Source organism: Topomyia yanbarensis, chromosome 2 (assembly GCF_030247195.1).
Source record: "Topomyia yanbarensis strain Yona2022 chromosome 2, ASM3024719v1, whole genome shotgun sequence".
In the NCBI taxonomy this organism is placed as follows: Eukaryota; Metazoa; Arthropoda; class Insecta; order Diptera; family Culicidae; genus Topomyia; species Topomyia yanbarensis.
In genome coordinates, this window is record NC_080671.1 from 40,935,512 (window position 1) to 40,953,248 (window position 17,737).

The 17,737-nt window shown below is 33.6% G+C and overlaps 1 protein-coding gene across 2 annotated transcripts in view; it reads right to left on the bottom strand.

Annotated features, from left to right (window-relative positions):
* LOC131683369 (neuronal acetylcholine receptor subunit alpha-7-like) overlaps window positions 1-17,737 on the bottom strand; it is a 372,960-nt gene that overhangs the window by 92,277 nt on the left and 262,946 nt on the right. For both annotated transcript variants that reach the window (XM_058965291.1, XM_058965292.1), the window contains 2 exons: window positions 14,240-14,420; window positions 3,020-3,095 (listed from right to left, as the gene is read on the bottom strand). In XM_058965291.1, the coding sequence (XP_058821274.1) occupies window positions 3,020-3,095; window positions 14,240-14,420 (257 nt within the window). The remainder of the gene's footprint in view (window positions 1-3,019; window positions 3,096-14,239; window positions 14,421-17,737) is intronic.

Genomic DNA, 17,737 nt, shown 5'->3' on the forward strand with positions numbered 1-17,737 from the left:
TCAAACAAAGTAGGTGTCTAAAATTATTCACATGATGTAAAATTTGGCATCTACTTCGACCTTTGTCACAATATGAAGGGGGCATTTGAGATTTCAAAAATGAGTTTTTTTGTAATGTCCTAACAAACATGTTGATGCAACAAGGTTAGAAAGCTCGGAAACCGACAGTAGGTATTAAAAATTAGAACCAAACCTTAGAGAGAAATCGCCCCGCAAACGAAACAATGATTGGATTTTTTCGTGCTTATTTTTTTTTTTTTCGAACAAGCGTCCTGTTCGACGTGATGAACTTTTGACTTTGTAAGAAAGCCAGATGCGTTCGCCTTTCCTATACAGAAAATTATGCGCGACTTGCACCGAGAAACTACACAATTTACTCACATTTATCGATGAATTCCCAGCTATACTAGTATCATACAAAAACAATACTCCTGGAACCTTAGAATCAAACACAATTTTTACCAGAAACTATTTGATCAAGCCAAGTGTTGAATTTATACAATAGGTTTCTGCTATAGAGCATTCGTCTACGGGACTAGAGACAAGTAAAAGTAATTGTTATTCATAAACTCGGATAACCAGTTTTCGACCACAATTCGTATCGGCCGATTGCAATGCTATTCTACCGTGTCTACACAATTTGGTAAAGGCAAACTATTTTTAATAAAAACTTAATTTTCCTTCCACAAAGATCAGGATTCGATAAGAGAGCTCACGAATCTGAATCAGTTTTAATCTCGGATAAATTTCCAATTTATTGTCCGAAAAGCACGTTGGCAAAAATCATTACAAGGTACCTTTGAATATGTTTGCATTCTGGCAAAGTGCACATCAAGGTCAAGCAGCTAGTGACGAATATTAAATCGGCCGTAACTGCTGTTGACGACGACGTTCTTTATTAGAGCTGAATCAACCGAAAAAGCTCTGAACGAAACCACAGAAGACAGAAACTGAGGAGACACCGAACGTTGGAAAAGAGCGTGACTGACGCATCGTGGAAAGCTGGCTGGCGAAGCGGATAAAATGGAATAAAAAAGATGGAACAAGAGAAGAAAGGCAACCCGCTTCGCGGGAGAGGGACAGGAGCGATGCACTGATTATCGAAGCGAACAATAGGACATCGTACACGGCTCTTCTCACGAGAGTGAGTGAGGACCCGAAACTGAAGGAGCTTGGAGAGAATGTCATCAAAACGGGGCGCACTCAGAAAGGCGAGATGAGCTTAGAGCTGAAGAAGGATCTTTCTGTCAAAAGCTCGACCTACCGCGAGCTGGATACTAAATCCTTGAGCAGGATCCTTGCAACTTTCCGACTATCCGGATTATGAACACGTAAGAAAGGCACTCAAACGGCGGCGCTTTGATTAGCAGTGGTCGTTGCTAGCAAGATAAAAGTCGGATGGTCGGTATGCTCGCTGACAGTCTCTTTGCGAGTTACCAAACAGTTGAAACGATGCTTCAGGTGCTTGTACCTCGACCTTGTCAAGGTCCCGGACAGGTCTGTACTGTGTAAAATTGGGTACGTTGCTTGAGACTGCACAAAGCAACCAAGGTGCATGATCTGTAAATCACAAGTCGAAAACGATCACACAAAGGGCGGTTTCAAATGCCATGCGTCTAGAAAGGCGAAAGACGGCTAACCTTGATAGAGATAATCCAGCTTAATCTCAATCATTGTGACATTACACCGTAGCTGTTGTGGCAGCCGAAAACAGAAACGAAAAGCGACGTTGCTATTATTGCAAGGCCGTATTTTGTTCTTCTCGATAACGGTAACTGGGTGGTTGATAGTGCAACAATCCAAGTGATGGGCGGTTTCCCTGTCCAAGAGATTGGGTCGTGGGTCGTGGATGCTGAGCAACGCAATACGATACGGTTTGCTGGAAGCACTGACGAAGCTTGATGTAAGGCTGTGCACCGAAAGATCCGCTAGCACATTCCGTAAAGACGGTCGGGAATGCATCATCGACGTAACATTCTACAGTTCGTCGCTGATTGATAGAGATCGACGAACTAATGACCAGAGCTAACAGTTCGAAGTCTTGCCGAAGTCTCTGGAGTAGACGAGAGCCACCACTGGGGACTAGATCGGGTAGATCGCATCGAACAGCCAGCAGTAGATCGTTGGGATGCCAGTGAACCAAAAGCAACGCTTCAATTGAAATCGCTGGACACACATCGGCCCCCACTGACTGACTTGTTCAGTAGTCTGTGTCCACCAAAGGGGACTAGATCGATTAGATTGTGATGAAATGGAGAATTAAATGGCTCACGAAAACGATCATTGGTGTCAGGCAAATCCACCACCGCGACAGTAAATTAACAGTCGGAGTAAGGTAGAATCACCACCGGGGTCTAACCGAGTGTATCGTGACAACGCTGGGAGTTAATTGACTCACAAAACGGACGTCGGTACCGGAAACCTGGTTGTAGAATTGGTGACACTGGGCGCGATCGTAGCTGTTCATTTCATTTGATTGTTATTTTCAAGTAAATAAACTCGAATTTAATAACTTTTTTTAAATTTGTTTTATTGTACTCTATACTTTATATTAAATAATAATGCCCAATATTATCAACCTAAACACACCAAGAGGCAGATCATGAGTACCTAAGTTTCCATTAGTGCTTCGTCAGACTAAAACAAAAATAAATTAATGCTAAAATCATCGTTTCTATTCCGTCTTCGCAATAAACGACAAACATTATTATCATTTTGACTTTTGTACTTCAAGATATTACTCTGATTTTATTCTAATATCGCTCGACAGAATAAATTGCTAAATAAAGATGAATAAAGTTGTTTGATTGCTCTTTCATAGCCATAGCAATGTTTGCCCAGCAAGTGTTTCTTGTAGAACACAAATGTCTCCGCTTACCACAGATAATAAAATTCGTATTTCTCCGAATTAGTTTCCCCGGGAACAACCCGGCACAACTAGGACACAACTTCACTCAACTCGGTTACGTTATGGGTTAAACTCAATCAACAAAGGCAAAAGTTGTAAAGAAGTACTTACCCAGCAGGTCCCATTCCCCATTCGTCACGAAACTACTAACATCGCCGCCAGTTTCATCTTGCAACTGCAAGTCCAACTGTGAGGGCGAGAGAGAGGGTGGGATAGCCGAGATGGTCACAAAGTTTCCGTCGTTTGATGATCAGCGTCGCGGGCAGGTCACACAGCGAGAGTGAGAGAGAGAGAGAGAGAGGGACAGGAAGAAGAAAAAGTTTTCTTGTTAGTAATCGCATGCAAACACTGGTAACGCTCCTCCGTCAAATGACGGAGCAGAACTCATTGACTGGGTGGTTGAGGGTCAACTTTAAAGGGGTTTAAAAATGCATGAGGGTGTATTTATTTTTGAAACGAGATGGTTCCAAGGAAGCAACAACATGCAAAACAGATGAATAAATGAATGAGCACGGGATGATCGATGTAAAAATAAAACCGAAAGACTCATGACAAGGGAAGCGTCTAAATTTTCATTCACTAATGCTGGCTACAGAAATCAGTCTCTAAGGGCAAGCGTCCAACTTCCGGGGGTGGGGGAGAAACCACGTCAAGCGCGGAGTTTGCGTCAACAGCTTCCGTGTGCGGGCGGTGGGGTGTGGTCTAGTATCGAGTTGCTTCAAATCACGGGTGCATATCAATCGCAAAACACTAAAAAAGTGCAGTGTGATGTACGTATGTGTGAGAGAGGGAGAGTCCTACATCAATCCCACACGGTTATCGTTTTCAATGAGAAGGAAAGTATTTTTTATGATTTATTTATGTTGTAGTTTTTGATTGGTGGTGGTTCAGAATGGCGATGATATGATTCGTTCGATAGTTTGGATGATGGTTTTTCCTCGCTTTTGTATTTTGTTATTGTTGTTGGCTGTGCTGGTTGTGGTGGTGGTGGTGGTTGTGGGCGGTGGTGGTGGTGGTTGGTAGTAGGAGGTTTTATCCACCACTCTACTGTCCTACTCATTGGAACCCATGACGGACTCCGAATCGTCGAAGTCTTTTTCGGAGTGCACCCAGCAACTGCTGACGCAATGTAGTCGGCTACGCTCAGCGACCAGAAGCGAAACCGAAAAAGTCTATCGATGGTCGAGCATCGCGTCCTGTCGTCGAATGGTGGATTGTACACTTTTAAGCGACATTGAACGAAAAAACTAATAAGGCGATGGATGACGTGGATGGGCGGATCGGTGGGATCAGTAGTTGTGGCAAATGGAGTGGGGGGAGGGGCTTGAACAAGTATTTACAAAACTAGGTGTACTAAATCAAACCAGTCTAGTTAGATAAAAAGGAACCGAAAGTGTGGCAGACAGATGTTGCAAAAATATCGTACAGTAAATCCTAGCCTTAGTTTTTTTTACAATGAGACAAACGGAAGCAATTTTCATTGTACTTTAGTGACATCGGAAATTTCGTTGATTGGTTAGCTTGCGATTGACGTTGAAATATCGTGTCCTTTCTGTGTGAACTTGGTACATGGCATGTAGGTTCCTTTAAATTTTAAAAATATTTAAATCTAACTGCTTTATATCAATGTGAAAAAATGTTTTATTTGCTAATGTATCGTTGTCAACCCATCACTAACAAACGCTTGCAAGGAAGTGACAGACTACTTGCGGTCCTGCTAATTTAAAAAGCAACACATTTTAACAAGAATGGATTTTTTGCTTCTACAATATGACAGTTCTGGATAATAATGTCATTGGTCAATATCTCGAGAGAAAATCATACGATCGATACAATCAATAAACGTAAAATGGTGTAGATATGCCCATTCCAATATTATATAACATGTGCGGATCGCAGGTATATTTTCGAAACTACAAGCTACCATATTCAAAACAAAAAAAAGATATGAAATGGACGAACATTATACTTGTTAAACTTTTGTCGCTTGAAATCCTTCTATATTTACATTTGGTCTACGCATATTTCACATTTTGGAAATGACAGATCGTAACCTTCAAACTGTAAGTCTGCTATGTCGATCAGGTGTGCATACGAGATATTGACAAATAATTATAAAGAGTACCCGAAACATGGTTTTCAAAAGAATTTCGAAAACATTTCTTCGGAGAATTAAATGCGCGGAAAAAAAATTGTTCCCAAAATCGCGAACAAAGTGTCATGAATTCGGAAACAATTGCGTTTTTACGTTGCGAAATCATGAAGTTCATGAGTTTCTTTTCAGTAACGCTTTTGTAGTAAAGATATTTGCTTCTTTTTTGTGAACTTCAGCACGGTTTCCCCCATTTCCATTACCAATTACCAACCGATTATCTGTCGTGAATTTGCTCACAACGTCATGAACATTATTGATAAAACCAAAGGTTGAATCGTGATTTTATGCATAACTTTGGCAACATTATTCAGAGCCCGACTATACGACGTGAACTGATTCATGATTTGTTAGATCTTCCACATGTTCCGATTTTTGTGGTAAAGAAATAGTTCACAAAATTAAAATATATTTTTTCGTGAACTAATTCACGAAATCCGGAGTTTTATTCATGAATTCTAACAATTATCGTAAACTAGTTCATGATTCCATAGTCACGATTCAACGACGTGCTCATGAAATAACTCAAAATCTTAAAATGTTATGCAAGTATGCGTGAACTGGTTCATGATTTCTAGCAAATTTGTTGCAACTAAGTATCCAAGCTCACGAAATAATTTTCAAAACCACGAAATAATTTTCATATCGTGAACCAGTTCATGATTCCTAGGTAGTAATCACGACTTACTATTCGAGCTCAAAAAAAAATGTGTGAAATAGTTCACAAGATCATAAAATACTATTCATGTATACATGAACTGATTTATGATTCCTTGTATAATAGGCATGCCAAGAAAATCATAAAATATCGTTCATGTGCTAGTGAACTGGTTCGTGATTCCTAGTATAATTTTCACGACTGACCATTCGTACTCGTAAAATAGTTGACAAAATCATAAAATATTCATGGATTCGTGAATTAGCTCATGATTCGTAGTACCTGATTCACTATCGATCTTTAGTGCTTGTGATATTTAAAAGACACCCGTAATCATGTTCAATTTTATGCAACTCATTGTCTTAAATTTTTCACGTGACATATTTAACAAAATTTGGATTTTTTTCCAAAAATAACAGCTTCTAGCGACTAGTAATAGGTGCGAACAGCTGATATAAAAAAAAACTATGAGGACCTCGAACAATGATGATTGATTGATTGTTTTATTTGCGTGACTTTAAATAAAATTATTCATTCGTCACGTCAAGGACTTCGAGCATCGTTATTCATTTGATAAGGTTCAATATGATGTCCGGACAGAAAACGAGAATATTATAGATCCACAAATCATTTTCATGATGCAGTTCACAAAATAAAATACCGTAAATCACTCAGACTTTTATAATCCAATTCATATTGTCATGTTAATGCAAGTTCAAAATTCGACTAGTAATTAAACACATTAGTCTACGTATCAAATTCAAAAGTGAGCTCAAGAATAAAAGATCTCGATAACGTGCGCATTAATTACAAAAATCGTGACTAAGATCCAGAAATCGTGGACATAAATTACTCCATTATTTTTTATTTCACGATAACGTGTATAGAAATTAGCGAAACCGCGACTAAGATCCTGAAATCATGAACATAAGTCACACTACTTTGTCAGCAAAATTCAACACTAAACTCGTAACGTAATAGATTTTTTCTAGCCCGAAGAGGCGAATGACCTTAAGGCTAAAACGAACGAATTATCCAAATAATGTGAAATTTGGCATCTGAGAGTCCATTGTAATTTTTTGCATTACCTGCATTCATCACGAAGCTAAAGATTGTGCGGTTTTATACAGCTAAAGCGTCCGTTGACGTGCTTAAAGCTGCACACCAAAAAAATCTGAATTTTATCGTTGACGTAATTGCAAATATGACACAATTCAACGAACCGTAATTTACGAAATGATGGAACATTACCGTGCTTCGTTTAATTTTACATGAAACATATGCTTTACATGCGCAATGACATAAAATTACACTTCCTACCATTCAGAACAAACGCTGTATGTGGAGTAAAATTACATGATTTGCGAAATTAAACGTCATGTAAAATTAAAATCAAATGTAAAACTAAGTCATTTTTGATGCTCGTATATGTCAGGGTCAGGAGACGTAAATTTACACTATTTTTTCTAGGTGTGTGGTTATGAAAAAAAACAGATTTTTCTGATTATAATTTTAATTATATTTTTAATTTTGAAATCCGCGCATATTTTTCAAAAGTACCAAACTGTTTTATTATCAAAATGTTTATTTTCAGCCCTTTTTAAGTTCAAAGTTGGCAAACAGTTGCCTTTTGTCTTAACAGATAAGAATTTACATGACAAGCGCCCTATGATCTAGTTGGCCAATCTTTCCAATCAATTCATTCCTCTAATGGAAACGCAAGGTACTTTTGTACTCTTAAAGTACCATGCGTCGTTGAACAACTCGAAGCATTAAACCAGTGCAGAACACGAAAAATAGGCGCATTGAGGGATTCCATGAGAAACCGGCCGACCACAAAATATGACCATCATCAATTCGAACAAAACTTTGAAGTTGTATTCGGTTTATGAATCTCCATGGTTTTCTCTGACAATTGCAATATTTTGATACAAAAGCAATTTTTCAAAAGGGCGTATACATACATTACATTAATTTCAAAAATGTTTTGATTGATTTCTGAATTTTATACAGCAAAACTTTCTGAGAACTAGTTACAGGGAATGAACATTTCTGTACGAAAAAATATACACTGCAAAAAATGTTGTAACATTTTTCACAAAAACAAAAAAAAAAATTGATAAAAATTTAAATTGTAAAAACCCCTTTTTTCTATTTTTTTTATATTTTGCCAGCAAAAACCTAAAAATAAAAGAAATATTTTGAATGTGATTAAATGATGGAGAACTTATCGGTAAAAAGTTTTTCTAACAATAACTTTATACATGTTTTTAAATTCCATACTAATTGACATACTGTAATTTTATTACAGAATGTAATCCTAAGTATTTTTTTTAAATTAAAATGCTTTTAACAAAAATCTTCTGATATGTTTTCGAGATATTTGGATTTTTCCCCACTAAAATAGGTTATTCGTGTGATTATGCCCTATTTAAAAGCTATTCGCGTTACCCCATCATAAAATGTCAAAAATCCAATATTTATCGTTTTATAGACGTAAATGAAACTTTTTCAGCATATTTGGATCATGGAGAAGCTTTCATTAAAAAAAATTCCCAACTACAACTTTTGACATATTTTTGTAATTCATACTATTTCCAGTAAAAATACAATTTTCATTTGGAATATAATTCTAAACGCCATTTCAAATCAAAATGTCCATAACAAAAGAATTCTGAAAAGTGGTAGTTCTCGAGATATTTTAAATTTTGTTTTAACAGTACAATTATTTTATTTTATTACGACCTTTTCAGAAGTTATTCGCGTTTCCCCATCAACAACAATAGGTTTTTCAAAAGGCCCATAACATTTTCTGTAGCTTTCTCTTTGACATAAAGGCGATATTGTAAACCATTAGAAAGCTCACACGAAAACAATCAAAATACTATTCAACTATATGGTCTGATGATTAAACAATATAGTTCATTCATATTTTGGTTGTTTTCATGTAGCTTTCAAATGGTTTACAATATTGCCTTGATGTCAAGAAGTAAGTTACAGGAAATGTTAAAGGCTTTTTGAAAAACCTACTCTTGTTGATGCAGAAACACGACTAACTTCTGAAAAGGTCGTAATAAAATAAAATAATTGTGTTGTTAAAACAAAATTTAAAATACCTCGAGAACTACCACAATTTTGAAATTTTTTGTTATTAGCATTTTGATTTAAAAAGGTGTTAAGAATCATTAAAAATGCATTTTTTCTGCAAATAGTATGAATTAGAAAAATATATCAAAAGTTGTTGATAGGAATTTTTTTAATAAACTTCTCCATGATCCAATTATGCTGAAAATGTTTCTTTTACGTCTTTAAAACGATAAACATTAGATTGTTGACATTTTATTATTGGGTAACGCGAATAACTTTTAAAAAGAACATAATCCAACGAACTATTTTGGTGAGAAAAAATTCCAAATATCTCGGAAACTATCGCATTTTGGAAGATTTTTGTTTATAACATTTTAATTTAAAAAGATGCTTAGAATTGTATTCTGTAATAAAATTACAGTTTTGTATGTCATTCAGTATGGCATTTAAAAAAATGTATAAATCATTGTAAGAAAAACTTTTTTACCGATAAGTTCTCCATCATACAATCACATTCAAAATGTTTCTTATCTCTTTAGGTTTTAGTTTACAAAATATAAAAAAATTAAAAAATATGTTTTTTTTATTTAAATGTTTATCAATTTTTTTTTTGTTTTTGTGAAAAATGACACATTTTTTTCAGTGTACATTTTTTTCATACAGAAATATTGATTTATTGTAGCTCGTTCTCAGAAAGTTTTGCTGTAAAAAATCCAAAAATCGATCAAAAATCTACGCCCTTTTAAAAATTTGCTCATGAGTCAAAATAATCTTACTGATTGTGGAAAATGTTTAGTGTTCTATGCCGGTGAAACGTGTAAAGTTTCATAGGAATCTAAAATGGTCGGTCACGATTTTAAAGACCTTCGGACGGATCTTCGTGGAAATCCTCATAACAAATACTAAACATGTCCAGAGAGCAACCACAATATCCAAACATAAAATAATTATAATATAATTCATTTAATTAATTATATAATATAATTCATTGAATTCATTGAATTTATTGAATTCGCTGAATTCATTTAATTTATTAATTCATTTAATTCATTTAATTCATTTAATTCATTTAATTCATTTAATTCATTTAATTCATTTAATTCATTTAATTCGTTTAATTCATTTAATTCATTTAATTCATTTAATTCATTTGATTCATTTAATTCATTTAATTCATTTAATTCGTTTAATTCGTTTAATTTATTTAATCCATTTAATTTATTTAATTCATTTAATTCATTTAATTCATTTAATTCAATTAATTCATTTAAATCATTTAATTCATTTAATTCGTTTAATTCATTTAATTCATTTAATTCATTTAATCCAATAAATTCATTTAGTTCTTTCAATTCATTCAATTCATCTAATTCATTTAATGCATCTAATTCATTTAATTCATTTAATTCATTTAATTCATTTAATCCATTTAATTTATTTAATTAATTTAATTCATTTAATTCATTTGATTAATTTAATTCATTTAATTCATTTAATTCATTTAATCCATTTAATTCATTTAATTAATTTAATTCGTTTAATTCGTTTAATTCATTTAATTCATTTAATTCATTTAATTCAATTAATTCATTTAATTCATTTAAATCATTTAATTCATTTAATTCGTTTAATTCATTTAATTCATTTAATTCATTTAATCCATTTAATTTATTTAATTAATTTAATTCATTTAATTCATTTGATTAATTTAATTCATTTAATTCATTTAATTCATTTAATTCATTTAATTCATTTAATTCAATTAATTCGTTTAATTCATTTAATTCATTTAATTTATTTAATTAATTTAATTCATTTAATTCATTTGATTAATTTAATTCATTTAATTCATTTAAGTCATTTAATTCAATTAATTCATTTAATTCATTTAATTCATTTAATTCATTTAATTCGTTTAATTCATTTAATTTATTTAATTTATTTAATTCATTTAATTCGTTTAATTCATTTAATTCATTTAATTCATTTCATTCATTTAATTCATTTAATTCATTTAATTCATTTAATTCATTTAATCCATTTAATTTATTTAATTAATTTAATTCATTTAATTCATTTGATTAATTTTATTCATTTAATTCATTTAATTCATTTAATCCATTGAATTCATTTAGTTCTTTCAATTCATTCAATTCATCTAATTCATTTAATGCATCTAATTCATTTAATTCATTTAATTCGTTTAATTCATTTAATTCATTTAAATCATTTAATTCATTTAATTCGTTTAATTCATTTAATTCATTTAATTCATTTAATCCATTTAATTTATTTAATTCATTTAATTCATTTAATTCGTTTAATTCATTTAATTCATTTAATTCATTTAATCCATTAAATTCATTTAGTTCTTTCAATTCATACAATTCATCTAATTCATTTAATGCATCTAATGCATTTAATTCATTTAATTCGTTTAATTCGTTTAGTTCATTTAATTCATTTAATTCATTTAATTCGTTTAATTCATTTAATTCATTTAATTCATTTAATTCATTTAATCCATTTAATTTATTTAATTAATTTAATTCATTTAATTCATTTGATTAATTTTATTCATTTAATTCATTTAATTCATTTAATCCATTGAATTCATTTAGTTCTTTCAATTCATTCAATTCATCTAATTCATTTAATGCATCTAATTCATTTAATTCATTTAATTCGTTTAATTCGTTTAATTCATTTAATTCATTTAATTCAATTAATTCATTTAATTCATTTAATTCATTTAAATCATTTAATTCATTTAATTCATTTAATTCGTTTAATTCATTTAATTCATTTAATTCATTTAAGCCATTTAATTTATTTAATTCATTTAATTCATTTAATTCATTTGATTAATTTAATTCATTTAATTCATTTAATTCATTTAATTCAATTAATTCATTTAATTCATTTAATTCATTTAATTCATTTAATTCGTTTAATTCATTTAATTCATTTAATTCATTTAATCCATTTAATTTATTTAATTAATTTAATTCATTTAATTCATTTAATTCATTTAAATCATTTAATTCATTTAATTCGTTTAATTCATTTAATTCATTTAATTCATTTAATTCATTTTATTCATTTAATTCATTTAATTCATTTAATTCATTCAAATATTTTAATTCATTTAACTCATTTAATTCATTTAATTTATTTAATGTATTTAATTTATTTAATTCATTCAATTCGTTTAATTCATTTAATTGAATTCGTTTAATTAATTTAATTCATTTAATTCATTAATTTCATTTAATTAATTTAATTAATTTAATTGATTTAATTCATTTAATTCATTTATTTTATTTTATTAATCTAATTCGTTTATTTCGTTTTTTCAATTCATCTCAATTAACCTATGTCATTTAAAAAATTTAAACCAATTTCTTCATTTTATTCTTTTTTTTTAATTCATACGTTTTATTTTGTTTCTTAATTTAATAATATTATTAATTCTGTACTTCTTTTGATAATATCATCCAATTTGTTAATTTATTTTATTAATTTCGTAGTTTTTTTTTAAATTTTTCCTGTTTTTCATTTAATGTGCGGAGCTAATTTGATTTATTTTTTATTAGTTTGATTTAAATTAATAATTCTATTCATTTTATGAGTTTGATTGCTTTTTTTTCCTTTTTGATTTATCAATTTCTTTATTAATTTAATTTTATTTGTTCTTTTCATGCGAGGTTTTTGTTTGCGCCGGACTCGTAACTGGGTTCATATCACCTTTAGTTGGGTGTCTACTTTGCATCAGTTCTGCTAATTAATGAGTGATCCAACATTGATATATGTAAAAATGTCACATCTCACTGCTCATTGAAATAATATGAGCGTTTTTCTATCATCTTATGAAAAAGTACGGTTGTACGATTTTGAATATCCACCGTTCAGTTATTATGATATGCTATCATGCTATGTTTGGAATTCAATTCCAGACTATGATGCTCCGTTAGTGAGTCCGGATCTGCCTATTGATGGATTACTTTCTGTAGCGAGCGAGGTGGAGTTCGATCGATGAAGTAATAGTTTACGGTAATTAATACATAACAATTATGCGGTCAACCGAAGATTACCATTTCGATGATGATTTACTCGTCTAACCGTCGAAGCTCGCACAATTGATTATCGCCGTATATGTAGAGCCATAATAGACAAGTAGGGTTTGTAACCCGCTACATTTTCTCAACGTCTACTATCTGATGATGCAACCAGAGAAAACATACCAATTCATATATACCTTGTTGGGACGTGAGTCTCTGTTTTTTTTTCCTTTTTTAAGGATTTTTATGAACGTGTCCACTGGAAAACAGACAGAGAAAGAATGACCGGAACGGTGAGCATGAAGAAACGGTGAAAATTCAGCTTTATTGGAAACACTGAGAAAAGATATGTCCTCAAGTAGGAATCGAACCTTCGATCTCCCAGTCTCTAGTTGGGTGCGGATGGCGGAGTGGTTAACGCACCCAACTAGAGACTGGGAGATCGCAGGTTCGATTCCTGCTAGAGGACATATCTTTTCTAAGTGTTTACAATAAAGGTGAATTTTCACCGTTTTTTCATTCTCACCGTTCCGATACCAATTCCAATCACAAGCTTATTGACCCTTCTATTCCCGTTTAAAAAGAAATGGCGCCGAATTATTTCGTGAAGAATACAAAAAAATGTACTGTAAAATCCGGTTGAGGTAAGGTATTTCGTGAGGAAAATAAACCACTCCTTTGGTTTTGCTTTACATCTGTGGTTGTAAATAAGCTGTCAGAAAGCTTAATACCTAAAATAAACAACCCGTTATTCTATTAATATCCGAATATCGCGGACATCAGATAATTCCACCTACCATTCCATCCAAGATCACACTGAAAGAACCAAGCATTTTTATGTTTTTACATCACGCAAAGCTAACCATCATTGCCACCGCACAACTACTCTAATCCAAAGCTCCAATTAGCATACGCTGCAGTTGTAGAAAATGTACAAAACTGTGATAGCTCTTCTAAACAGTTCCAGCTAAAGCACCGCTAGCAGCCTTCGCCCTAAATAGTATTTATAAGGACATCACGAAAATAGCTAATACGAAACGCGGCGGGCTAAATTTCCTAAGGAAATTTTTCGCTATTACAATGCTCGTGAAGATGATGAAGGCAAATCAACATTCCGAAATCCGCTACTAGAAAAAGATAAGTGAAAAATCTCTAATGAAAGAAAGTGAAAAGACAAAAGTCAAACAAATTGCCATAAATCGAAAAAAGAAGAGTAAAAAAAACCAAACAAGTACTAACAAATTGGATGAAAGAATAAAAAAATAGTTGACTAGTGACAATAAAAAGAAAACAAACAGTTTTGTTTTGCTTGAAAATAGAATTTTCTCTCATGGTGTTTTTTTTACGTGTGTGTTCATAGTTCTCAAATTTACCTGGAAACCATCATATGTCCAACTACCAAACTTCATTTCACATCTTTGATCATCAAATGGAAACCACGTTATATCTATTTTACATGTTGATTTGAAGATTCCTGGTGGCACATACAAACAAGAACCATTACTACGTACGACTACATTTGTTGGATATGTGCCATCAAAGCCTTCATCAGCACTAAAATATAAATATACGGTAATGATGAATTTTCCAACTGCTGCTCACTTTCATTTCTTTTCGCTAAGAGTAGTAAGAAGTGTGTTTAAAATCTGTCTAGATTAAGATAAAGTTAGTATTCGGTTAGGTTAATCTCGTGTTAGGAACAGTTGTTAGTTGGTGGTTATTATATCATTCTCATGGATACAAAACGAGAGGAATAAGAGTTTGCATTAGTACATGTTTTAGGTTTGCCGTTAGAAGCATCTAAGCGTAATAATTTTTTTTTTCAATCGTGAAAGGGTGATTATAGTTTGTGTGTTTGGTGCGCTCCGGTGTGTTTTCGTGAGAGTGTGGTATTTTTTTTCTTGCTGGTGGTCTGGTTGCTCGGTGAGGGGGGGTGGTGGTGGCGGGGTTGAAATTGATGGTTCTTCTCAACGATTCTCGTACGGTTTGCTTGTTTCGGACGCAACAAAACTCGCTCGTCGTCAACCGGAAATGCCCAGTCAACGGAGGGATAATTAGACGGAACCAAGACGTGGGCAAGGAGCGGAAACTTGGTGCTCGATTCAAATGTGCCGTCTATGTATATGTATATATATATTTACAACACACCACTACGAACCGGCTCAGAGCTTACCGGTCAGAATAGAGAAGCCGGAAGAAAGATGGGGATTCAGTCCTTTCCGGGGAGGGTGAGATCTACTCGCTTTTGATGTGTTTCTGTGGTTGTTGGTGCTTGTTTCTATGTGCACGTTTTCGTTTGCTCTCTCTCTCTCTCTGTGTGTGTATGTGTGCTTGTTTGTGTTCCGGTATGATCGGTGCTTTCGGGCTGGTGAATTTCGGAAAAAATTTCGACCACGTGGTTCCCAGAAATTATCCCCCGATTCACTGCGCCACTGGTCGGGCAGCCTTCTGTCCGCTTTGGAGTCTTTTTTTTTTGGTTGTTTGGTGAGCAACAAGCGAATTTCCTTGCGAAAGGGGGGTTTTGGCATAACTCCAATGTTTGACGGTCACACACAGGTTCAACTGGTGGTGCGCTTTTCAGCCGTGGAGTTTTCGCCGGAAGTGAAACGAGTAGTGCTCGTTTCTCCGCCTGGCGGCTGGGAGGGACTGGCGTCAAGTGGGGTAGTATTTTGCGGTTGGTTTAGATAAGTGGTCTTAGTGGAGCAATTTTGGTTTGTTTTAAATGGTCGTGAGTGGATTTTCGGTAGAGGAAAGTAATTTAGATTTGTTCTGCGAATGTTGTGTGGTATGATAATTCGTTGGAAATAACATTATAAGATTTGGCTTTTAAACAAGTTACGAATGGTTCAATTTTGCTACAAACAGTGAACGTAATTAGAATGTTTTCATAATTCTTCATAATAATCTTCCTAATAAACTTTACTAAAAATTGAAAACCTTTTACTAACAAATAGGCATTGAACGTAGCTGACAGGATTTGAAAAACAAACTGTTTAGAGAATTTCGAGAACAATTTGGAAACCTTAGTTTCTGTCTTGTAGTATTTTTTTAATTTATATTTTTACTTTTAATTTTATTTAATTCATGGCTCAAAACGTTAGTTTAACGGAACCGGTTCTTTATACACACACAATGTACAAAAAAACAAAAAAACTATATGAGCGGGTGTTCGTCGGAACGTCCGTAGCATTAATGCTATCTAATGGCTCGCGATCACATGTTCTTACTTGCTTTCTACACTTACGTGTTATGAGTGTGAACCCGTCGTCTTTTGATTTTGCTTTCCCGCCGATGGTGCTGTCTGTTGGTTTGGAGATATCGGACGTAGTCATTGCAAATGTTCATATCTCCTAAAAAGCAATCCTAAGGTGCCGTATGACCACAGAACTGGCACGTATTAATCTATCCTTGATTTGTGCTAACTGTACTCCGTGTAATAATAGTGCCTTGTGTTTTGTATTGAAGGGGCTAGCAGGAAGAAATCGATCGGGTCAACCGAATTCTAATCATAAATACAACATAAAAATACCTCTAAAGTTGTTTCTACATGTATTTTATATAAAAGATTTAATTTTTCTGTATTGAGACATGTATTTTAACGGCCATATCGCAAGTACGCGGTGCAAGATCGCGAAATCGTACTTCGATTTTATCATAATTCATATACACGGGGATCCGAATTCGAACGTTGTTATACTCAACCACGTATTGTAATTTGTTGAATATTATCAGTGCCGTGTGACTAATCAACAGTGATAAAAGTAGTTTTGGGCCAACGAAGTCAGTCGAAGCGCCTGCTCTAGCCAATTCATCTGCCCATTAGTTTCCAGTAATACCGGAATGTCCGGGCACCCACACAGAGGTAGATAGTTTTGACAATGCTTAGTTCTTCGATTTGAGTTCGACAAAATAAACTCTTACAAATTCCCTGTTGAAGTGCCGATTGTAAGCCACACAGAATCGCGAAGATTTCTGCTTGGAATATCGTCCAGTATTTACCAAGCGAATGATATTGGTTTAATCTCATTTCACAACAATAGATTCCAGCATCGGTTCGGCCCTCCACTAAAGAACCGTCCGTATAACAAACTACATATTCTTCAAGTTGTCGCTCCATCCACCCAGACAGCCATCCCTCGCTAGGATGAATTCTCACATTAAAAATTTTGAAAGGAAAACTGCATGTAAGGGTAAGGTCACTGGGAGCTGGTGTATACTCATTCCAAGTAAACATTTTGGACCTCAGTCTTGTTGTCCAGAACGCACCAGTCATCAACATCAAGATCATCCTCTGAAGATGGTTTAACTTCGATTGAAGTTCCATGTCTTCTCCCTTTTGTTACCAAACAAAGCACCCGTATGAAGGTATTGGTCTAACAATTGTTGTGTAGATCCACTGAATGTACTGGGGTTTGAGTCTCCAAGAATTGCCGAAAACCCGATTACATTGGCCGAAGGCTATGCAAGCTCTCTGGACCCTGAAATCGACGTAAGCTGGCCAATTAAGATTTGATCAAGTAGTTCCCAAACGTACTTAACATGATCTGCGACAATAATTTCAGAGTAAAAGAACTGCAAAGGACGAGCACCGGTTGCAATCCTTCGTTGCGTGAAAAGCACCATTGATGTTTTATTTGGATATTGCTCAACAACACATAAGGCTTGTTGTTAATGCAAATATCGGTGATCATTATATGATAATCATCACCGAAAGCATATGTCGTAAACCCAAGCTCATTAAGTTTCCTTAATAAGCCATCGACGACAAGGTTCCATAGAAGTGGTGACAGCACATCACCTTGAGGACATCCATAGACACTTTGTATTCTAATAATTACTTGTCTTAACGATGAGCACAGATATCGGTTGCT